The sequence below is a fragment of the Schistocerca americana genome, chromosome 1 (genome assembly GCF_021461395.2).
Source record: "Schistocerca americana isolate TAMUIC-IGC-003095 chromosome 1, iqSchAmer2.1, whole genome shotgun sequence".
Lineage (NCBI taxonomy): Eukaryota > Metazoa > Arthropoda > Insecta > Orthoptera > Acrididae > Schistocerca > Schistocerca americana.
In genome coordinates, this window is record NC_060119.1 from 665,687,265 (window position 1) to 665,713,279 (window position 26,015).

Consider the following 26,015-nt stretch of genomic DNA (forward strand, 5'->3'; position numbering starts at 1 on the left):
TCTTGGTGGATTTGAGTTTCTTGTCAACTGTGACAAATACACCACCATTAGCCTCTCTTTTTGACATAGACCTAAGTTTTCCATAAAAATTTCACTATCAATTTTGGGTTTCAACCAGCTTTCCATAGCTAGTATTATGTGAGCTTCATTACTTTTCAGGAGCACCATGTACTTGGGCACTTTGTTGTGAATGCTTCAGCAGGTAACCACTAGGATTTTAATACTCTCGAATGTGAGGCATTTCTTTCAACCTTACGCTGATACTTCTGTGTTTTCTACAGCTAGCATTATCTAGATGGATGAAGAGTTGCCTAATCTAGAAAACCCTTGGATGTGTCCCTCACACAGTCAGGTATATGGATAGCAGTCTCTGATGTGTAGTGCATCTGACCCATTTAAGTGCATCCTACAGTTCTCAACCCAACGGTGTAAATCCAGGAAGTCACAAACTAGCTTGTCACAGCATTTTAGAAGTCTCTGGTTCAGTCTTTCCACTTGACTCAGAACCAAGGGACCACAATCAGTGCTGGAGACAATGCTGCAAATTTTGAGCTTCTTTGAAACTCTGTGTGCAAGGCTGATCTTCTCTACCTTCTCTGCCAGTTGCTGGGAGCCCAGACAAGAAGTGTTGTTTGTTCCAACATGAGCCACAATCTGCACTTGCTTGCACCCTGTTCCCTCAATGGCTGCTGGAGTAAACTGTTCCCCATGTTGAACAAGACCCTTGGGCATACACACTTTGTGCACCTGGTGCCGTTTCCTGGCCTTTCTACAATTTCCCATCTGTTCTCCAGAACAGATGAAGTGAGTCCCACTGGCTCAGTTTCAGTGAAAGACAACACCTTGAACTTGTTGGTTAGGGGATTGGTATATCACCCAGTGCCCTCCCTGGTCCCTGCTCCCACTGTACCGGATGCCTAGATCCACTATTAAAAAGCCACTCTCAGTCAAGTGGGCAAATAATGAGAGACCCTGTACTTTCTACAGAGGAGACAGCATCCACAGTAGCAGATAGTACCTGGGGTAATCAAAACCACAGGTACATGACTCTCAGAAGCTCTTCCAAAAAAAAGCCAGTTCGTAGCAGCTGCCAATCATCTGACAGTAACAAGGGTGATTTCCAGCTGCTTACAAATGTCAACCAACCTATCTCACGTACAAGAACAGCATTCATAGTTGGGCTTCATTTTGGCTGGTGCAATGTATTACAGGAAGAAATAACTTTAAACTAAGCGTGCTGATTATCTTTTATATGTGTTGAACTGAAAAATTACTGATTCCCTATAAGAATTTAAGCAAATACACAAAGTAAGATTTCTACTAAGGCAACAGAAAAACCTGTGGTAAAACTACAAATTTCATAAAATGTTTTGAGGTTAGTTATAGTTATTCACAAACTGTAGGTAATATATTCTCTTTAAGGGAAAACTAGATGCAAAGAAATTTGTTAGGTATAATACCTGCTACAGTAACTAAATAACAAATGCCGATTTACTACAAATTATCTTATACAAAGGACAATTGTAACTTAGAAAAGTCTCAAAACTGCACGTATATCGCATTGATATACTGTGAAATTTGTGGTGATCTATTCTTTAGCAGTAATTGTGGATCACAAATGCCGATTTGCTACCAAATATGTTATCCAAAAACACTTGTTCTGGTAACTTATGAAAATATAGTTCTGCAAGCATTCGAAAATTGTTGAAAATTAACTATTTCTCATGTAATTATACAATGAAATCGGAGAACAGTTGTTTTAATAGAGGTTAGACCTGCTGTTTTCAAAGATTTTACAAGCACACAATTAAGTCGAAACCTACAATGAACGATAACAGTAAGAGTTTATCGCGGCACTTGTGAATATTGAAAATTCCACGATATATCCCAATACAAATTGTTATTCATACAATCAATGAAAGATTATGTGGGAGTGATCCAAACAGTGAAATAAATAAATCTAGAGTTACAATCAGCACACTAATCTTGAACACACTCCCTCATACAAAGGAAAATTCCAAAATTGGCTTTTACATATAAATAAACGTGTGAATTGCACGGATTTTTTACCTAACTGTTTCTGTGCCAACTTCTACACTGGCGTGCTGAAGGAGAAAAACATTGCAGTGTGAGTTTATCTCAGTCAAAATCTAGAAAAATGTGCCGCACCAACAAAGCAAGTCCTCTGCTTGTTGCAGCTAACAATGCTGTCTGACCTGGACTTTCCGTTGTTAGAAAATAATGTAACACATTCTACCTAAAGTGTAACCATGATTTTGTTAGAAGCCCAAATCAAACGAACATTGGACTGAGACTAAGTTACGTACTTTCATTTTCAATTTTGCCCTGTCATTCTTAAATATTAATCATAGCAAAATGAGGACTTGTCACACTGAAACTTCAGCAAAATGAAGGTAGAAAGAAGTAGGAAAGTGTAATGTGTATAAGCAAAAACTAAGAGAATGCTGTATTTTGAAACAGTCAATTCTTTCAGCCAGCAGAAGAAAGATAAGTATTTGAGGGAATGGGATAAGGAAGTTATATATCACACACATTCAGGTATCAATATAATGGAAGGAAACATTCCACGTGGGAAAAATTATATATAAAAACAAAGATGAGGTGACTTACCGAACAAAAGCGCTGGCAGGTCGATAGACACACAAACAAACACCAACATACACAAAAAATTCAAGCTTTCGCAACAAACTGTTGCCTCATCAGGAAAGAGGGAAGGAGAGGGGAAGACGAAAGGAAGTGGGTTTTAAGGGAGAGGGTAAGGAGTCATTCCAATCCCGGGAGCGGAAAGACTTACCTTAGGGGGAAAAAAGGACAGGTATACACTCGCATGTCTGCTTGTGTCTGTATGTGTGGATGGATATGTGCGTGTGTGCGAGTGTATACCTGTCCTTTTTTCCCAAGGTAAGTCTTTCCGCTCCCGGGATTGGAATGACTCCTTACCCTCTCCCTTAAAACCCACTTCCTTTCGTCTTCCCCTCTCCTTCCCTCTTTCCTGATGAGGCAACAGTTTGTTGCGAAAGCTTGAATTTTGTGTGTATGTTTGTGTTTGTTTGTGTGTCTATCGACCGCCAGCACTTTTGTTCGGTAGGTCACCTCATCTTTGTTTTTATACACATTCAGGTATGTTAGGTCTGGAAAAGAGAGAAGTCAGTTAATTTTTGACTGTCCAATTAACATTTTTTTTATATTTATTTTATTGTATTTTAGTTTGTTTAGCTTGAGCAATGGTAAATGAAATCATTGTGATACTACATAATTGTAAGAATCCTTCATACCAAATGACATTTAAATTGTATGGGTAATGTTTATTTTAAACTTACAAGCAATATTAGATTCTCATCATTTTGTGTAAAGTGTGCATATAATCTGTTACAAGAGTCTCTCATTTTTAGTCTAACTGAAATTTTGGTAAAATTATCCAGGTTCCACCAGAGGATCTACAGCAAGCAAGCAGACTGCTGGTTCAGGCCCTCCATATACGTGAGCAGTACATGGCAATCTCTCAACAGAGTTTTCCATCTATTACAGCACGTTTCCTGCGTTCTGTGTCATCTGGATGTCCACACCTTCTGACCAATGACATTAAACACGAGGATCGCAAAACCATTGAAGGTAACTGCAGGGTTATCCAGTGACTTGGAACAGCCCAATTTTTAGAACAAATTTATGTGTAATTTTCATGGATATCCCATCACTAAATTTTGTAAATTATTTCCATAAAATTCCTATCCTGTCCATATTTTGTTCCTGTTTGCTTTCCTTATCCTTTCCTAGAAGGCAACGACAATGATTATGGGGACGATGAAGTGGACTCTGACGTATTAGTCTGGAAAGAAGCCAATCTTGGCCGTCGGAGGCTTACATTTGAGATGGACTTCTGTGTTGTGTCACTATTGAACCAAAGTGAGACTGAAAATTTGCAGGCTCAGAAAGAAAGTTTGACACGTGCAACCAGTGACTGTGAAATTGATGCTATACTCTGCACTGGTGGTGAAAAACGTAAGCAGTAGTGGCTTTTAATCAATTGTTACTGATATATGGTAGTGATAAAATTTCAAAGAGTTACTGCATTGCAACATTTACAATATTTGTGGCAGTACCTACTTACCAGCAGGTGTAATAAGCATTTAGACACTAATAATTTCTTCTGCTTAGCATCCCACATGATCTAACAGAATAACATGCCAAGACTGATACATTTTCTTCTATCCATTCCACTGATTTATCCTTATGAAGGAATTTTAGAAAATTCTGGAAGTTGGAGATTCAGCAATGTTTTGAAGCTTATATGCAATCTGATCCAATTTGTTCTGTTTCAGCAAGTGGAAAGATTGTGATTCTATTCTGCCACAAATATTATCAATATTTGTATTTAGTTTCACTTTGACTAGGTTTCATACTTTCATTTGAGTGTTGTATTGCTGTTGTGGCAGGTTACGGCACACAAGTTTTTTTTTAAGTACATCGCTTAGTATCTTACTGACCAGGAATCATGAGAGATTCCCTTGATCCTTTGTTTATTTCCTGTATTATTCCTTTCCATTACTCTTCTCTGTTCTGAAGACATTCTAGAAACATTTTATCATTTCTGTTTTGTGGTGCTACATGGGTAGAGACATTTTGAGTATGAAAGAGAGGAGGATACTTGTTCTTTTGAAGGAGTGGTACCTGTCAGTAATCTGAGGAAGAAGTGTTGTGAATTACTTACTGTATGTTGATGGCATTTTCAGATTCTAGATCAATGGGAAATTAAATAAAAATTTCCTTTGTATGTTGAACTTTACATATACTATGTGATCAAAAGTATCCAGACACCCCCAAAAAACAAACATTTTTCATATTAGGTGCATTGTGCTGCCACCTACTGCCAGGTACACCATAGCAGTGACATCAGTAATCATTAGGCATCGTGAGAGAGCAGAATGGGGTGCTCCGCGGAACTCAGATTTGATTGACCACTTGTGTTATACGTCTGTGTGTGAAATTTCCAACTCCTAAACATCCCTAGGTCCACTGTTTCTGATGTGATAGTGAAGTAGAAACATGAAGGGACACGTACAGCACAAAAGCGTACAGGCAGACCTCATCTGTTGACTGACAGAGACCACTGACAGTTGAAGAAGATTGTAATGTGTAATAGGCAGACATATATCCAGACCATCACAGAGGAATTCCAAATTGCATCTGGATCCACTGCAAGTACTATGAAAGTTAAGTGGGAGGTGAGAAAACTTGAATTTCATGGTCGAGCAGCTGCTCGTAAGCCACACATCACATTCATAAATGCCAAATGACGCCTCTCTTGGTGTAAGGAGCATAAACATTGGATGACTGAACAGTGGAAAAAAGTTTTGTGGAATGATTAATCATGGTACACAATGTGGCAATCCAATGCCAGGGTGTAGGTATGGCGAATGCCCATTGAACGTCATCTTCCAGCCTGTGTAGTGCCAACAGGAAAATTGGGAGCGGTGATGTTGTGGTGTGGTCATGTTTTTCAGGGAGAGGGCTTGCACCCCTTGTTGTTTTGCATGGCACTATCACAGCACAGGCCTACATTGATGCTTTAAGCACCTTCTTGCTTCCCAATGCCGAAGAACAATTCGGTGATGGCAATTGCATCTTTCAACACAATGGAGCACCTGTTCATAATGTATGGCCTGTAGTGGAGTGGTTACATGACAATAACATCCCTGTAATGGACTGGCCTGTACAGAGTCCTGACCTGAATCCTATAGACACCATTTGGATGTTTTGGAACGCCTACTTCGTGCCAGGCCTTACCAATCAACATCGATCCCTTTCCTCAGTGCAGCACTTGGTGAAGAATGGCCTACCATTCCCCAAGAAACCTTCCAGCACCTGACTGAATGTATGCCTGGGAGAGTGGAAGGTGTCATCAAGACTGAGGGTGGACCGGCACCTTATTGAATTCCAGCATTACCTATGGAGGGCACCACAAACTTGTAAGTCACTTTCAGCCAGGTTGGTTGGTTGGTTTGGGGAAGGAGACCAGACAGTGTGGTCATCGGCCTCATCGGATTAGGGAAGGATGGGGAAGGAAGTCGGCCGTGCCCTTTCAGAGGAACCATCCCGGCATTTGCCTGGAGTGATTTAGGGAAATCACGGAAAACCTAAATCAGGATGGCCGTTCAGCCAGGTGTCTGGATACTTTTGGTCACATAGTGTATGTTCTTATTATTACATTTATTATTGCTTATCTTTTTTTACATTTTTGTATACATTACAGAGCAACAAAGAGATATCGAATTATGATAAATACGGATTATGCTCTCCATAAATCACCTCTACTCTTTATATACCAGGGGATAATTTCTTTTTTAAATAATTTTGCAACAAGTGCTCCACCCACCTCAGCATCAAGTCCACACACTGCCTGTGTCTCAGACTCCCACAAATTAATGTTTTTCATAACATCCAGTCTATTTTGTCATATCTGCATCGAAACCCCACAACAAAGAACGCCATGGCTTACCTTAATACGAGCTGACTTGGTCTTAGTCAGTGGAATACTGTGAGGATAGCATCTTATTTCAAGGCATTGTTCACATTTCAAAGTTAGAGCTGGGGACTAGTTAATGAAAGGGTAAATAAAGATAGTCAGTTGGAATGATTGTACAAGAGAGTGAGATGTAACAATGCTGAAACTGAAATGATGGGACGGTATGCCTAGTTTCATTTTAATGTTCTTTTTCTCTTTTTCTTCTACTTTCACCGCCTCTCCTTCAAATACTCTCTCTACCACATCTTGGCTCACTATCTCATCTTTGCCCATTACTACCTCTTTGCTTGTCAGGCTGGTATTACTTCTTTGCTCACACTGCTATCACCACACATGCTCTTCCTCTCTCTACTCCCATTTGCTTCCCCACCATTTGCTCTCTCCCCCACCTTCTCCATTCTCCTCCTCCAACTACCTCTGTCTGTCTTTAAGATGTAGTAACAGGATGAACCTATACTTTATTTTTATTTCTCTCTTTGTTAAGTAAAGATCAACTGTTATGTCTCCTTTGCATAATGCACATGATCTGCTGAGTTTACATATGAATAAAAAGCTAGGACACATAAGGACACACATTGTCATTTCATCAACAAATCATATCATAACCCAAGATTAATAATAATAATAATAATAATAATAATAATAATAATAATGAAAGTTTTTGGACTGTTGTCGATACAGAACTTTGCTGTGATGTTTCTTTTATACACTACTGGCCATTAAAATTGCTACACCAAGAAGAAATGCAGATGATAAACGGGTATTCATTGGACAAATGTATTATACTAGAATTGACATGTGATTACATTTTCACGCAATTTGGGTGCATAGATCCTGAGAAATCAGTACCCAGAACAACCACCACTGGCCGTAATAACGGCCTTGATACCCATGGGCATTGAGTCAAACAGAGCTTGGACGGCGTGTACAGGTACAGCTGCCCATACAGCTTCAACACGATACCACAGTTCATCAAGAGTAGTGACTGGCGTATTGTGATGAGCTAGTTGCTAGGCCACCATTGACCAGACGTTTTCAATTGGTGAGAGATCTGGAGAATATGCTGGCCAGGGCAGCAGTCGAACATTTTGTGTATCCAGAAAGGGCTGTACAGGACCTGCAACATGCGGTCGTGCATTATCCTGCTGAAATGTAGGGTTTCGCAGGTATCAAATGAAGGGTAGAGCCACGGGTCATAACACATCTGAAATGTAACGTCCACCGTTCAAAGTGCCGTCAATGCGAAAAAGAGGTGACAGAGACGTGTAACCAATGGCACCCCATACCATCATGCCGGGCGATACGCCAGTATGGGGATGACGAATACACGCTTCCAATGTGCGTTCACTGCGATGTCGCCAAACACAGATGTGACCATCATGATGCTGTAACCAGAACCTGGATTCATCTGAAAAAATGACGTTTTGCCATTCATGCACCCAGGTTCGTTGTTGAGTACTTGTTGTCTTGCAGACGTCCCCATCTGTTCACTCAGGGATAGAGATGTCGCTGCACGATCCGTTACAGCCATGCAGATAAGATGCCTATCGTCTCAACTGCTAGTGATATGAGGCCGTTGGGAACCAGCATGGTGTTCTGTGCTACCCTCCTGAACCCACTGATTTCATATTCTGCTAACAGTCATTGGATCTCAACCAACGTGAGCAGCAATGTCACGATACATTAAACCGCAATCGCGATAGGCTACAATCTGACCTTTATCAAAGTTGGAAATGTGATGGTACGCATTTCTCCTCCTTACATGAGGCATCACAACAACGTTTCACCTTGCAACGCCTGTCAACTACTGTTTGTGTTTGAGAAATTGTTTGGAAACATTCCTCATGTCAGCACGTTGTAGGTGTTGCCACCGGCGCCAACCTTGTGTGCATGCTCTGTAAAGCTAATATTTGCATATTACAGCATCTTCTTCCTGTCGGTTAAATTTCGCGTCTGTAGCATGTCATCATCATGGTGTAGCAATTTTAATTGCCAGTAGTGTATCATAGTTAGAGGCCAGTAGGAAGGTGGTCTTTAGGAACGTGAGTGGCTTTGAATTAAACATCATTTGGTAAACAAGAATACAGCAAAGAAAGTCCTTTATGCAGTGAGTACTAAATTTACAGTTCAGGTACATAAGTAGTTGAGCTAGAGGCAGCACATTTATGTAGAAATGGTGATGGAAAGGTATTTATTACATTTATTATCAATTTACATTTTTCAGCAAATACATCACACTACTATGAACCATGACTACATAAACTGATAAGTGCTTCTTTCTCTTTAAAGCAGAAAAGGGACAAAAATGGGGAAAACTACAAGTACCAAGGAAAGGTACAGTTATAGTGTGTCACATTGTAGAGGTTTGTTTTATTTTTTCAGTGGGGAACTGAACTTCTCGCACAGTGTCATTGTTTCACAGCTCTTTAGTACTTGCTTTTAAAAAGTAAAGTGTAAGGACCAAATATTTTCTGGGCAATAATTTTATGAATTATGCGTATGTGTATTGCTTAATAACAAAATAAACAAAACAGCATTTTAAACAAACAACAACAACAACAACAACAGTGCCAAGGATAAATTGGTGATATTATAGTGCTGACATTTTCAGATAACAAATATGCAATTAATTGACACATAAAGACCAAATCCAAACTTTTCCTTGCAGCAGTATGCACATTTGCTGCTTCTGCATGTTTCCTGGCACCATTGACTCATCTCTTATTAGAATACTATCTTTTTATTTTCTTCTCTCTTCCCATTTCCACTTAATTTTCATTATTGCCATAATTACAGCTTCCTCTCCAGTTTCTTTCCTATTCAACTGCTTTATTTTCTGATGCCACCATGTTCCTTTGCCTGACCAAAATACAGTGTGTAAATCATGAGATTTGTTGGCATTTGTCAGTTTGTGGTGAGTAGTGATATTATAGCAAAATAATAACATTTAACACCACTTTATTGTAATAATATGCTTTCTTTATTGTAATAATAGGCTTTATTCCCTTCATGATCACAAAACACAACAACACAGAACAAAACTAGAGATCAAGTGAGTTCAAAGATCATCATAGAGAGAGATCATGCAGAGTGATGTATTGAACAGCCACAGAGCTCCACTGCCCCCCCCCCCCCTTCCCCCCATCTGCCCCCCTCCCTCCTTGGACTGCAGAGCACAGTGTAGGAGCAACAGGAAAAGGGAATTGTATTGGAGAAGCGAGAAGCAAAGACACAACATAATCTTTAATCCACGTCGATTGGAATAGGGGACGACCAGCTTGGGTGAGTGGGATATGAATAGGAGGGGAAGGGAAGGACTGTGGATGGATGAATAGAATGACAATTGACAGTATGCCATCCTCATCAATAAAAGCTCAAAGGGAGCCGTTGACAAAATCTATTGGTAAGTGAATAGCTCGGACGAGCGTGAGATTAACTTCCTTAGATTTACATACCTGTGAAGGTGCACAAAAAACAAACAAATAGTTATTATGATGTTGCATTGAGTTGTCATCCACTGGGAATGCTGAGACATCAACAGTAAATAGGATCATAGTTGAGCACGGTGGTGGGGGCGAGAAGAAGGGTACGGGAAGTTCGTCACTGAGGGAGCCACAATCACTAACACAGGCTTCACTAGATGTAAAGGAGGGTGGGAGGGAAGTGCCAGCTGAATGCTCACTGAAACCAGTTCACTTGTTGTGATGACAGTTGGAGGAAGCTCTGAGGCCTTGTTTTTTGAGACATGTTCAGTGAGGATACATGCTCCGATTTAACTCCATGTAGAGAGACCGTTTGTGGTATGCCATTTAGCACGATGGTCATAGTGTTTGTAGCATAGTCGAGAACCTAGTGAGGTTCTGAATAGGATGGAGTAAGAGCTGTTTGAACGGTGTCATCTCACAGCGTAATAGTCACAGTCTGCAAGTTCCTTGTGCAAAAAGACTGGTGGGCGAGTAAAGGATCTCTGTCATGGAGGTCTTTAAATTGTATGCCTTGCAAATGCCTGGCAGTACCCACGGAAGCGCATCCGGCCAAGAGTTAGTGGTACATTAATGCTGCCTTTAGGATGCGGTGCCAGCACTCCACTTTAGGGGTGGTAGGCTGTCGTATGGAAATGCTTCACATCACATAGGACAGGACACACAATTGTTTGAAGAGTAGAGATTCGAATTGCCTGCCCTGATCTGTGTTGATGGATTCAGGGCAGCCAAGACAGGAGAGCCAGCATGTAATGAATGCTCGAGCCACGGTATCCGCCGATATATCATTCAAAGGAACTGCCTCTACCCACCATGTCACAGGGTCAATGACTGACAAAATGTGATGGTTGTTATTAGAAGGGTGTACGGGGCTGACGAGGTCCATACGAACGTGTTTGAAGTGTCCCAGAGGGGGATGCACATGTCAACCAACTTTGGCATGTTGGCAAGATACGCAGGCTTGTGACCACTCACAGCAGTCTTCCTTGATGTGTGGCTAAACAAAACATTCAGTTACTAGGTGTACCGTTGCTCTGATGCTTGAATGAGCTAGACTGTGCAGTGAAGAGAAAATGGCTTGTCAGAGGGGACGAGGCAGGAGTGGTCGTGATACCAGAGAAAGGATGTGGTTGAATATGGAGAGAGGTGGAGTTGTTAGTGGCTAGTGACTGTACCTCCAGATCAGCAGCTTGTAGTCACATGAGCTCCATGGGATCAAACATGCTCATAATAATATTGATGCGTGGTATGTAGTCTGCTACAATGTTATCTGTGCCTCTGATAAAATGTACGTCCGTTGTATATTGGCTGATAAAATCCATATGCCTGAAGCGACATGGAGGGAGGTCACTAGCCAGTTTACACAGTACGTCAATGGGGGACAGCGATCTGTGTAAACCGTGATGTCACGTGCCTCAATAACCTCTCGGAAATAGCGTATGGCTTCATAAATGGCCAGTAGCTCCCTGTCAAATGCTGACCATTTATGTTGAGAGGCAGATAGTTTTTTTGAAAAGAAACATAGTGGTTGAGAGACTTTGTGAATGTATTGGTGCAGCATGGTGCCGATCGTGGTGTCAGTAACATCTGTAGTGATTGAGATGGTGCATCGGCACTGTATGGGCTAGTGTGACTGCATTAGCTAGGGCCATTTTTAGGTCACTGAAGGTGTGAGTCATGTCCTGAGTCCACATAGCCTTGTGATCGCTGGAGGTATGTTTTCCTTGCAAGGCGTCAGGTAGAGGAGACTGCAGGGAGGTGGAATGAGAGGGATGTGGCACCTGAACAAATTGATCATGCCCAAGAAGCAATGTAGGTAACAAAAAGTGACAGATGGTGGTAAGCTTGCAATGTTAGTGACAAGTTCAGACGTGGAGCGTATGTCTTCAGAGTTCACTGTGTGGCCCAGGAACGTATCTTGTGGCTGGTGCAACTGGAATTTTCTTTGCTTATCTCCATGCTGTTATCTGAGATAACATGAAATACTTGAGAAAGATGTTGCTCATGTTAATTAGTAAAGGCAGAGAAAAATACATGTCATCAAGGTAGGCATAACAAATTGGAAACTGGCAAAATAATGAGTCTACAAAACATTGCCACTTCTGAGCTTAATTTTTAAGCCCATAAGGCATATAGCAATATTCGAACAAGCCAAAGGGGGTTATAATGGCTATCTAAGGAATTTAGTCTTTGTACACTGGAATCTTATGACATGCCTTAAGACAGTCAGTGACGCTAAGATACCGACCACCTTGTAATTGCAATGCAAAATCTTGAATGAGGGGGTTAGTGTAGTTGTCTAAAATGGTTCAGGCATTGAGTCTATGGTAGTCTCTGCAAAGCCTGAAGGTTGAGCCCTTTTTGGGGAACATGAATAGGTGATGACCAATTACTGTCAGAAGGATGTACAATTCCTAGTTGTGAAGGTTCCCGAATGCATTCTTTTGTGGCAAAGTTTCGTAGCCGATTGATGGCGTGCTTTTGTGCAGGCAGGGGGGGTCTTCTGTAGTATGTAGCCTATGACATGTACCATTCATAATAACTTTAATGGAGAGCAGAAGGCACCCGGAGCAGAAAACGATGTCACACGCAGCTCTGTGAAACTGAGAACTGGCCTGTAGAATAGGAGGCAAAGATGGTGAAGATTCTCTGCCATCAGGTACTGTGTCGGCAGCTGCAGGTGTGGTGTCCGGGCCACCTGTTGTATGCGGTGTCGGTGCAGCAAGAGGGGCACGGTCTGCATCGGCAGTGGGCGAGATGGTGCAAGGGTGTGCGGGCTCGACACGAGCGTGCGGGACAGCATTGATCATAGTGGCTGCGTAGCTCGTTGGTTTGACAGCTGTAGAGTGAGCATAGTCTGCCAATGTGGAGGAGGCAGATTGCTCACCATGGGAACAAGAAGAAAAATCTTCGAATTTTTTACTATTAAAGTAAAGAACAATGATTAAATGAAGAAGATAACCAATTTTCCAAAAATATTTGTAATTTTTCTTGCTGAGAATTGGTTATGATTTATAATTCTGATCACATACACACAAACTGAAGATCTGAAGAGCTGCACATTGTGGCAAGTAAGGTCCGATCACATAAGCATTCATTATTTCTATTTTCTAAACCGAGCGAGGTGGCGCAGTGGTTAAACACTGGACTCGCATTCGGGAGGATGACGGTTCAATCCCGTGTCTGGCCATCCTGATTTAGGTTTTCCATGATTTCCCTAAATCACTCCAGGCAAATGCCGGGATGGTTCCTTTCAAAGGGTACGGCCTACTTCCTTCTCCGTCCTTCCCTAATCCGATGAGACCGATGACCTCGCTGTCTGGTCTCCTTCCCCAAAACAACCCAACTCTATTTTCTAATCCATATAACAAGAGAATAGCAAAAGTAGTGTGTACCAATGAAAATATCACAGTAAAGCTTAAAGGGATGTCCTTCGGAGGAAAGGAGAATTAGTAACAAAAATTATGAAACTGTTGATGTTAACTATATGATTAACAGCTTCTAGGCTAAGAAGCAGGAAATTAATATTATGAAATGAAATCTTAATTGTCAAGCATTGCTCCATGAATATTGTGCTTTGTTTGTACTTGAATTTTGTGTGCCATTGTTCACAACCATTTTGGGACTGAATGTTACCTTTTTTAACTCTGATGTTCCACATTGCTTATGAATGGTTTAATGAAGTTGCTTTAAATTACATCATGTGCAAAAACAGTACCTGATAATGTACTAGTGATGTATTGTGGAGGCCTGCAACCAGTTTTACAAGAACATTTTTTGTATGCCAATTTTCGATGGCAAATATATTTCTGTGGAGTCTAGGCATGTAGGTAAATGGCAGTGGTAGAGCAAAGCTTTGCATTGATTCTTGAGGTGCACATAAAGAGTAGAGCTGACATATGCTGCATGCAAAAAGCTGCAACCTTGGTTCTGAGCCCGTTGTAACAAATAATTTTAATCTGTCGAAATGTACAGTGTAGAGTTAGTCTATAAATTAAAACACAATAAACGAAGTGGACATAACTTGTCTCATTCTCACTAGTGTTAGTCAAATTATAAAAACCCTTTTTGTGTGTAAGCTATTTCTAAAATAAATGAAATGTTTTGTGTGCGCACAATAATACGTGAATTGAGTAGTCTTCATGCTTCAGTTTTGCAAGCTCTTTGGGTATTATTGGCAGAAGCATTGTAGGTCTTGTGATAGAAAAATTTTAATTTTCTTACTGCAGAGAAATATTTGTAAAGTTAATTATTAGAAAACGATTTGAATACGGCATTAACATATGACTGAACTAGATCAAAGAAGTTAATGTAAAAGCTATTTTTTCCAGTTTGGTTGTATATACTTTCATCCATAAGTTAAGAGATCTAAGATATCCATAACCAATGAGACATTGCAATAATGTATGCACTAACAGGTCCTTGGCAACATTGTGACAAGTGTTTCTTTGATAATGATAAAGCACACACTGTACATCTGGCCATGGGTCACTGGCGACATTTACTTGCATGGTATCCCATGCTGGCAGCATACAGAACATAAATAAGGAATGTAATACCATTATATGGTGCTATAGGATGCATCATGGCTCCCTAGACTGTGGAGGAGACCTTCCAGCAAAGCATGTGGCAATATCTCCCAAGTGCCATTAGTAGGTCAGAGGGCAAAGATGTTAAGGATGTAATCCTTTATACAAGAGCATCCATGCTTGCTTAATTGGATTGAAGTGTGGCAAGCAAATTGGTTACTGTAAGACATACAATGTCCTCATATTTCAATTACTCTAGCCAGCGGGTCAGCTCCGTTTGATCAGCCATTATCATCCATCAAATGGAACTCAAGTCTATATGCAACACAAAGAAGTCACTCTTACCATTTAAGGATGTCATCAGTATAGATTTTAGCTTTCAGAGAATCCCAAGGAACACATGAAGTACTTTACATGCTTCTGAGATGATGTCACCCCAAATGAGTGCCACCATATTGGTCTCATTCCGCAATATTTATGAGATTGCAACAGGTCCCCAGGATACAACAAACTAACAAACAGCAAAAATTGCCCTCTGGGCTAAACCACTATTAATCTGTGAACATAGACAGTAACCTGCTGCTGTTGAGTCCACTCAAAATATGCTAGATACTGCACTTACCAAGACTTGTAGTGCCTTTGTTGAAAGTAAGGGCATCTGGTAACTTGAATGGCACACAGGAGCAACCAATTGAAGCTAATAATACATATGCTGATAGGATATGTGTGTGTTTGGAAGACTGCTGTTTGATCTCTACCTGGGAATGGTGCTACACCAGTTGGAAGACTGTAACCAATTCAGCTCTTAAATGATGCTGTGGGGGACATTAAGGATACAGGGTACTTATAAATGGTGGAAAAGTCGAATTTTTTAATGACTTTATTAAAGTCTATAGTCTTTCCTGATTACTTTGATACATACATTATAGGGTTTCAAATGAAAAATGACATATATAAGTACCAGATTTTAAAGTTACGGTCATGTATGCCACCACACCCCATTTATTTCTGTTACAGAAATCAGTATTATTTCGAAAAAGAACTGTGAAATTTCTGTTTCTAGTGATTATACGTATGATACATTGTATATATTGGTAACAGTGCAGGTTTCTTGTGTCTGTAAATGATTATCTTTGCTAGTATTTACTTTTCTTTCACTGAAGCAGTTTGTTCATGTGTTACTGAATGTTTGTTGCCCAAGTGCTCCATATATTTGTGGAACTACATATCCTTTAGTGTGTAATAAATACGAACTATGCCATGCATCAAGAAATTCAATAAAAGGAAATTCCATGGTAACCAGTTCACAAACAAAGCAAGCCACACTGTTGAAAGTAACCTATGTATCAGTTCTTCAGGGAAGAAACTCCCACATAGCACACCTCCTGGTGATTCATATTTTTATGTTAACGATGACACTGTTTGTAGTGGATTTGTTGTTGTTGATGTGGGTATCTTATCTTCTTTGATAAAGGAAGTGGCGAAATGTAAACAATGTGATGGTGTAGGCTGTCTGGAAATAACTGAACAACAAAGTAGTAGGAAGGGCTTAGCATCAAAATTGGTTGTTCTGTGTAGATCCTGCAATAAACCTACCTCGAAAATGACTTCGAACATGTATTTTCATATGATGTGAATTTGAAGTTAGTGTATGCAATGCGTGCAATAGGAAAAGGTAAAAGGGCTGCTCTAACATTTTGTAGTTAGATGGATCTGCCTCCTCCTCCTCCTCCCAGTAGGTTCAGTAAGTACATAAAAATACTTTTAGGTGCCTTGACGGTTGTGTCTAAAGCATCTATGAAATTTGCAGTAGAAGAAACTGTAAATATTAGTGGAATGAGGGACATTGCTGTTGCACTTGATGGGACATGGCAATGTCGAGGACATCTTTCCTTGGATGGTGTTGTAAGTGCTACTTCCCTGGAGAATGGAAAAGTTGTTGATGTTGAGTGCTTATCTAAGTACTGCCACACCTGCCATGGTAACGTTGAAGGACGTATTGAACATCAGTGTTCTAAGAATTATGATGGTTACAGTGGAGGTATGGAGTGTGATGGAGCTCTAAAAATATTTCAGAGGTCAGTGCCCGTTTATAACGTTAGATATGTGAAGTACCTAGGCGATGGGGACTCTAATGCTTTCAATAAAATTAATGAGTTGAATGTTTACGGTGATACCTTGGTAACAAAACTGGAGTGTTGTAGAAATGTGCAAAAGAGGATTGGTGCTAGATTGAGGAAGCTATGAAGAGAAATGAAAGGAAAGTTGCTATCTGATGGAAAATCTCTGTCTGGTCGAGGCACATTGACAGAAACTGAAATAGACCTCCTTCAGAGTTATTATGCACTGGCCATTAGATGAACTGCACCTCTGAATGATGTTATAACAATGAGTAAAGCTGTGTTGGCCACCTACTTTCATAAGTTGTCCACAGACTTTGCCCTAAAGGAGCAGATTCTTGGTGTGGTTATCGAAAAGCAAAAGGAAGTGGTCAAATATACCAACATAAGCATTCTCTTCCTGGGCCTGTTATGAATGAAATAAAACCAATTTTTAGAGACCTGAGTGACCCTGTTTCACTCAGTAAATGTCTTCATGGGGGCACTCAGGATACGAATGAAAGTTTCAACCATTGCATATGGGGAAGAGTACCCAAGAATGTTTTTGTTGGACTAAATATATTAAAAGTTGATGTACTAGATGCAGTGATATGTTTCAATGATGGAGTTATAGGAAGGTTGGAAGTCGTGAGAAATTTAAGCATAAAATGTTGCTCTAATATGGAAGATCAATTGCTTGTGTGTGACAGGCAACAAGTGCATGAAGCTGAAAGACTTGCTCTTGCCAGGAAGCAAGAAGTGCTAAAAGGAATGCCAAGAGGAAGTTTGAAGATGAAGAAATGCTGCAGGATGAGGATTATGCTTCAGGAATGTTCTGAGCCACAGTTTAAGTGGACTCATATCTTCATTTGCAATTTCCCACAAGTTGTATTTTTCAGAATTTAGGTACAAATAAATTCCTAAAGCTTATAAAGCACTGCTCTGATTTTTTTTTTCTGTAACTTGCAGTAGTCCATACTTATGTAGTAGACCTAAGCTTTATTGCAGAATCAACTAAATTATAGAAAAAATAACATTTTTATTAGGTAAAAAATTATAAAAATTAAAATGTAAGATGTGATGTTTTTTATCCTTGTAATATACATAATAGGTGGAATTAAACAGGTCTAGTACCTCAGCCATCATGTCATACATATTTGCTAAAAATCTAGTCTCCTTCAAATGTATAACATTAGATTAAATGGTACTTCAATTTGAGGAAGCATTTTGGAAAAAAAAGATTCATCAATTTCTGTGTAATTTTTTTAATAACCCTGAGCAGGTTCAAAAATATTCAAAATACTTAATTTGTTTCGAAAGTGTGCTACATTACCTGACATCAACAAAAAATCTGTGAAACATATACATTATAGACAGTGCTTGAAAGAAATAGGTGTTGATTTTTACATAATATTGATCTGGAAAAGTACCCTGCGTCCTTAAACTCCCAGCCCACCTGGCTATGATTGTGGCTGTCCTCTTATCTGACCCACCATCCAAATGTGTTTACCATGCTAAACACACAACTCCCATCCAGAATGATTATAAGACCTCTTCTCACTGTCACTGGTACACTAATCAGTCTTGTACAGTGACTATTTGATATTAATGTTGTACCACCAACTTTATAGCCATGTAGACCATTTAACTCATAGACATTGGCATAGATTAAAACCTGTTCACAACTTTTCAAAGTTATTTCTTATATTTAGGCCAATATAGTGGTACCTCAAATTTTATATTTTTTTGTTTCAATTTTCTCACCAGTTGTTTCAATTTTCTGCCACTTGCTCAAGAGATCCTTGGCTTTTATGTAAGTAATTCAATACTTTTGAAGGGTGAAGCCTTTTAATATTTTGTTTTTTGTTCACTGACTAGATGTCAGTACGAATTCTTCAATTCCATTGTTGCAACAGATATGTCAATTAATCAAAGCTTTCACCATACCTCAGATGAAATCACATGAAGAGAGAGATTAAATCAATAGTAGAGTAATTTCTAAAATAGAAATCTACATTGCCCTCTATCTGTTTGCTGACTCAGACAGTAAATGGTTGATTTATCAATTTGTGTGCATTACACATAATGACATTTGAGAAAGGAATTTCCATATTTGGAACAGAGTGTGGTGTTGCTTTGCATGTAAAAGAATAAACCTAATAAAAATTTTAAAAAGCGGAGCTAATGGAAGCTATAGTGCTTATTAGAGGCTCAGTCGATGAATGGGCCGGAAATAGATGCTTTACATACTCTTAATTGACCTGTAACTGTTCCATCTGTAACCGTAAGTCTTCCTTCTTCATTGGTTTTACACAAGCAGTTTGGATGATGGTAAATATCACATTCCTTTCTTTATATGTGTAATATTGTTGTTTGCTTCACTCCTGTATGAAATTTCTTATACCTTGTCCTTGAATAATTATTACTAGTTTGTTGACTAGTGTGTAGATGTTAGTTTTTTAACTTACAGAGCTTCGTTTAATAGAATTTTTTGTTAACATAGACCATCCAGTCCATGCACCTGCAAGCAAAGGAGATCCTTGGAAATGCAACTTTCCTCCATCAAAGGGGTACTTCTTCCGACCAGTGGATGGTGTGTTTCAAGTCTTTCGTGATCCAGAGTGTACAGATCCATTACCATATCCATACAAAACACTGGCTCAGTTTGTTGCTGACATGAATCGCCTTTGTGCAATGATTGCGGATGGACCACTGTAAGTTACTTATCGGGTGTCACACTCGTACAGTAAACTATTTACATACGCATAAAAAGTATTCTTAATATATTGCCCATTATATCTGTCAGGTCAGTAGAGAACTGTTCATTTTATTTATTGGTTGCTGTGTCCTTAAATGACTGTGCCGTAGCAGTTAAGCAGATGTTACTTAGCTGTCAGTGTGTGCAGAAGCTTCTAAGGCATAGGTGTGTAAAAACAGCAGCTAATAAATAAGTGTTTCAGTACTCACTTGACAGATTAAATGGGGAATGTTGATACTGAAATGGAAAAGAAAATCTGAGAGATTAGGTCTTAGCTTGTAAATCATCAGAGCCTTCTCACAATAGGATTATCCATTAGTGCTTGGAAAGTATACAGGGTGTTACAAAAAGGTACGGCCAAATTTTCAGGAAAAATTCCTCCCACACAAATAAAGAAAAGATGTTATGTGGACATGTGTCCGGAAACGCTTAATTTCCATGTTAGAGCTCATTTTAGTTTTGTCAGTATGTACTGTACTTCCTCGATTCACTGCCAGTTGGACCAATTCCATGGGCTCCACACTCGCCTGACCTCAATCCTCTTGACTTTCATTTATGGGGGCATTTGAAAGCTCTTGTCTACGTAACCCTGGTACCAAATGTAGAGACTCTTCATGCTCGTATTGTGGACGACTGTGATACAATACACCATTCTCCAGGGCTGCATCAGCGCGTCAGGGATTCCATGCGACGGAGGGTGGATGCATGTATCCTCGCTAACGGAGGACATTTTAACATTTCCTGTAACAAAGTGTTTGAAGTCACGCTGGTACGTTCTGTTGCTGTGTGTTTCCATTCCATGATTAATGTGATTTGAAGAGAAGTAATAAAATGAGCTCTAACATGGAAAGTAAGCGTTTCTGGACACAGGTCCGTATAACATATTTTCTTTCTTTGTGTGTGAGGAACGTTTCCTGAAAGTTTGGCTGTACCTTTTTGTAACACCCTGTATAAAGGTGACTATTTTATTATACTACAACTGTGTCCATACAATTATATATAGTATTTATACACATGACCTACTAAAAATATAAGATGTGTTGGTTAAGATCATTTAGCTTGTTGTAATCTGGAAGAAGGAAGGAAGGAAGGAAGGAAGGAAGGAAAGAAAGATGATTGGGTTCAACAATAAGGCTATTTTAGACGGAGTACAAGTTTGGTTTGTGAAGTGAAGGAAAAGAAATAAAGAGTGTCCTTGTCAAAGGAACCATCCTTGCATTTGTATGGAACAATTTAGAGAAACCACAAAAGACCTAAATCTGCAGTTGTAAATCTAATGCCTTAACCAATGCACTACTTTACTTGGGGAACACACAGAGAAATTTGGAAATGGATTGGTGAGATAGGAACAGGATTCTGAGCTACATGGGAGTACTTAGTTAGTTAGTTAATTAGTTAGTTAGTTGTATGCATGTTTCAGAACCTTAACAGTGATCTGTAGTGGCCTACCAGATAAGGCCCTCTAAGTGAGTGTAAGATAAACAAGCGGAGGTGTGATGGTGGAGTCCTAGGAGCACTGGGGTGCTAATGAGACATCATTCAGTTAACAGATATTTATTTCTGAGAGTTCTATACTCACTCTGTCTTCTTCCCAGTGGTGCCTATCCGCAGCTGTGCTGAACCCACAATGCATGAACGCACAGGGTTGCGCATCAGTGCCTGGCAAGGAAGTAGAAGGTTAAGGCTTCAGTGTCAGCAGTTAGTCCTGCAACCATGTCATAAGAGGGTCTGGTGGCCAGCATGTCACTACAGTCCAACATAGCTGTGGGTGTCTGTAGGAGTGTCAGTGCTCTGGTCGAGTTATGTTGTGCTTAGGCTCAAACCCAAAAATGTGGGTGCTACTATTGTCCGTTGTCGAGATGGTGTGTAGGTGAAAGACATGGCAGTGACATGAAGGATAGCCCTAGAGGCAGTCCTACCATGCAGCCAGTACTGTGGCAGCACAGGTGCCCTACTCCCAAGTTGAACAGCTTGCAGATGGGCAGATCAGTTCTTTGTACGCAGAAGATTGGCCCAGCCCTCATTTTCAGTCAGTCACCATTGCGACAGGCAGGAAAGCAGCTTGCAGAGTTGAAGTTCCCTCTACAACCAGACACCTAAGGACTCACAGCAGTGGACTGCAAGGCACCAATGGACACAGAGCCTTTGTTGTATTTGTCAGGACATCATGCAACTAGTATAGTTGACCTTCATTGGTATCAGGGATGTAGATGGAACGGCCTAACTCTGAGAGTGAGTGGAAGGAAGGCAAGGGCTTTATAGCAGTTGATGATGTGATTTCCCCTTACAGGTGGCAGAATGTGCTCCCATTTTCTGATCCTATTGGTCTAATGTTGAACTTCAGAGCATTCGTTTATGCTTTGCTTGGAGCCTGAAAGGCATTCTTGCCATCCTTGGTGAAGTTACTACATATATCCCCATTACAGAAGAGCATTGTCTGCTCTGTACTGTTGTCTAAGTGCTGAATCGTATGTTTCCAATGCTCTCCCTCACACGCTGAGGCAATAAGCTCCCTGTTTATACTTCAGTTCTCCTAAGTGCTGTCATTGGTTATGCCATTGTTGTGTACCTGGCAGAGGTGTTCCACTTAGCATCATCTAAGGTGGCCAAGCTGGTTTTAACAAAATTTTATTCCTACACTTAATTCTATCCTGCTATGCAACAGATCATTCACTATGATGTCTATCATATTATTTTCTTTAATGTCATTATTTTTTTCAATGAAAATACTGGCTACCTGAAGACCAAATCAAATGATTGGCTTTTACATCACCCCCCCCCCCCCCCCCCCCCCGCACACACACACACACACACACACACACACACACACACACACACACACACACACACACACACACACACGTCCACGAACTAGAAGTTTTAATTTTCTTATCTGTCTCACAATCTTATTCATTCTGCCCTATCTGATCTGTCAGTTGTGTAATGCTTGCCTTTTTTTGAAATGCACATTCTGTTTACATGATTGTAATAGAATTAAAGAAATTCTGTGTTTGTCACATTTGTTGTGGAAATTGATTCCTGTCCATAATATCTGAAATATGGAAAGTCTAAAACATCTTTCAAGATGGAAAAAGAAATAAAAGCTACTGGAAACAAGAATAATAGTAAAAAATCCAGTAAACTGTCAAGAAAATAATAGTTCTCATCCAACGTAAATAGCTGGTATGAAACGAGTTGCACTACTTATTGTAGATTTAATATTGGTTGCATCATGCTGACAATTTAAAATAGCCCATAACGCTGGAAAATGGACACAAAGGTTAGGTTTTTAAGGCCAGATCTGTATATTGAGAGTTATTAGATCATGCCTAACATACCACCACAAGGCTTCATCCCATTCTACCGCACTTTTTCCTGCAGGAATGCCTTTCCCATTGACTGATGATGATGAATTAACTTGACATGCTCTGCCACTCTCTGGGTGCTGAGGATGTGTTTAAATGTGGCCGCTGGGTTTTCCTTAATCATCTCCCGTAACATCTTTGTGCCTCCTTTTCCACTGAACCTCTCACTGCTGTGGATAAGTGACAGCCATATCTTGGTGAATCAAAAAGTTTTGAGTATTTATCATACAGTATGTGTGCCCCTTTACATGCTATCATTTGAAAAAAAGAAATAAATAAAAAGAAAGAAAAGTCAGTTAAGTATTTCTTAGTGACCGGAATGCTCAATCTCAGAACAGGTAACAACTTTAGATGGCAGTTAGTACAGCAACAACAAAGCCATGCTCAATACAGAATGCAAAGTGGGTGTCTGTAGCAGTTAGAGGGTTAATATTCCAATGCAGCAGATTTTAATTTTTGAAAGAATTCCTTTTAATGGATCCTCAACAGGAGGTGGTGTTTGAGTTAGGAGATGTTCATTACTATACACTTACACTTCTTTTTCTTGATTCAGTCTCTGTGAAAACTGGAGCTGCTGATATACATTGGTGGTACCAATGATTTCTATTGTTTTAAGTAAGGTGATTTGGAAGTAATTTGTCATGAAGAAATTGCCTCTTTGAAAACTTTAACTGGGGCAAAAGTTCACTTTCTGACAGTCATTTTGTTGTGCCTACCTGTGACGCAGCATCTCCACTATATGATGAGAAGCAACTATCCTTTTCATAATATTGTAACATTCCATCCTCAATTTTCCACTGTTAGAGTTTATGGAAAGATAGCAAGCAGCTTCGTATGAGTTAATAAGCAGTCTCTTAACTAGATGAACTATTTTACTTAACAACTCTGGTATCTTTCATTTCTTGCTGGTATGTCTTCTCTCATTTCAGATAACTTTTTCTTGTGGTGCACTGTTTGAATGTTATCATTTGCCAGATCACAACAGATCCCCTTTTTCACTTAAGCCTCTTCCTTTCCTCACCACTTCCCTCTTTAATGAGTAATAAAACAGCAATTTACACCAGTATAATTATGATTGTGTGGATAGCAAGCTGAAAGTATTAAAAAACCTGTGAAGTAACAAAATTTCTGCAAAGGCAACTTCTTGTCAGAGGCTTGCATTATCCACTCCAGTACTCTATTTATGTATTTTAACACTGTCTGAATCCATGGCAGAGATTATCTGATCTCTGAGAACAGTAGGGTATTCATCTCTCTTATACCTAAGAGTTCATAAAGACAATAGACATTTCGTATGGGTAACTAATCTTACCTGAAAAAGTCACTGTTAAGTGCAGTTTGAAAAACATTTTTTGACTTTCATTGTATGTTGAATTGTTTAGCAGTAATAGAAACTGGAATTAAGTTTTATTAGATCATGATGTGTAGAATGCTTGTACTAAACACCATTGTCATTCATGTGCCTTCAGAGCTGTATTTATTCTCTGGTACATAAAAATGGAATTTCTGAAAACTCATTTATCCACATACAAAAAATAGGTGACTGGAACTTGGAAGTACTTCCAGTCATATATTTATTTTTTATTTTTTTAAATCCCCTAAGCATATTTAATATTAACACTGTATTGAATACATATGATGTTGACGAATTTGAGATGTTTAAAAATAATGAGTACATAATTAATTCTTGCTTTACAACTCATGCTCACAGAGGGATAGAAACTTTCAGGCTTAAAATGTGTGCTGCTTTTTTTTCTACAGTTGCAATCATTTGTGCTCTCATTTGGAGGTGTACAAACATGAGTATTGTAACTTTTATTACACTGCCACAATCTGTATTCCATATATACTTTTTTTAAGCTTAAAATGCTACACATGTTAGCAAACACATGTACTGAAGTAAACAGCCACCCTTCTCTCATTTGCAGACAAGTATTTTTAAATATTTGCTAGTGTTCCATCATCTTTAAAAACATAGTTTTCGTTTTGTGCCTTGGAAGGCCTGACTTTGTAATAGTGACAGGTTTTATGGTCTGGAACATTACTTTTTCATATAATAACCAGTACCACTTCAGAAATTCTTGGTATCTTCTGATACAATGTGCCAGCTGATCTTCTGTCAAACAATATAACACACATAAAGAACAAAGCTTTCACTGTATAATGTGGTATTACAGGTTGGAGTGAACCAAATTTGCAACCATGCAGGTTGGCTCCGTGGTAAGACATTGGAATCAAATTCAGGAAGACCACAGTTCAAATCTCCCATCTGGACAAAAAGTGTCATGTTTTCTGTGGTTTTCTCAACTCCTTAAAGTGAAGTGCAGGATCCTTTCTATGAAAGGGTACAGTGCACATCCTTCCCTATCCTTACCCAGTGTGAGCATGTGCTTCTTCTCTAATGACCTCATCGTTGATGGGACATTAAACTGGGATGTTCATTCAAATTTGCAGACAAGTTAAGGGTACATTTTGTTGATGTAGCACACATTAGTATTTTTCTACCATTTTCTTGCTACTCTGAGATTCCATTGAACACATTTTTCAAGATCTGCACCAGAACTGGCAGTGTCATCAAGGCTTTGGTTAATTTTCTTAAATTTTCTGATCCATCATGATGTGGAAGTGGAATAGAGCAAGCCCCCTTAATCATTGGAGGCACTGCTTTTACACATAATACACTGTCAGTTCATAAGAAAAATTATGTCCTAAAACTATTCACCACTCATATGGCATCTCCTGGTACTGACAGGTAGCTGTAACAGAACTGGTGGGATATTCTCGTTACTCTTCTAACTGTAGTCTCTCGTAAACAGAAAGGTGTAAGTATACACAGAGCAGGTTGTGCCCTATCCACTTGAAATGTCACATCACAAAAGTTTTTATTAATGTTTATACTGTCTAAGGATAGATAGGATGCTGCTACTTCTTGGGCAAAGATACATATTTAAAATATTAAATACCTCAAGTATTCATAGTGGGAATAGAATGGAAAAAAAGGAAGAAGAATATGTTTGGAGAATGCTGAAAGATATCATAGAGGGAAGAAGACTCACTGCTACAGGGAGATGGTTCAGGAAAGGTGCTACAGGAATTCACTGGTTTGATTTTTATCTGAACTTCCTGCATTGTTATTCTTACTCAGCATGTCAGCAATTTGTCTTCATTTGTATCCACATACTGTTATATTGTTTAAAGTCTCTTCTTTGACTTAAATCCTGTAACTGCTTCTGTTTCT

General features: G+C 39.5%; 1 protein-coding gene across 4 annotated transcripts in view; it reads left to right on the forward strand.

Moving 5' to 3' along the window:
- LOC124608471 (AMP deaminase 2) overlaps positions 1 to 26,015 on the forward strand; it is a 461,803-nt gene that overhangs the window by 303,716 nt on the left and 132,072 nt on the right. For all 4 annotated transcript variants that reach the window (XM_047139987.1, XM_047139988.1, XM_047139989.1 and 1 more), the window contains 2 exons: positions 3,444 to 3,633; positions 19,158 to 19,368. In XM_047139987.1, the coding sequence (XP_046995943.1) occupies positions 3,444 to 3,633; positions 19,158 to 19,368 (401 nt within the window). The remainder of the gene's footprint in view (positions 1 to 3,443; positions 3,634 to 19,157; positions 19,369 to 26,015) is intronic.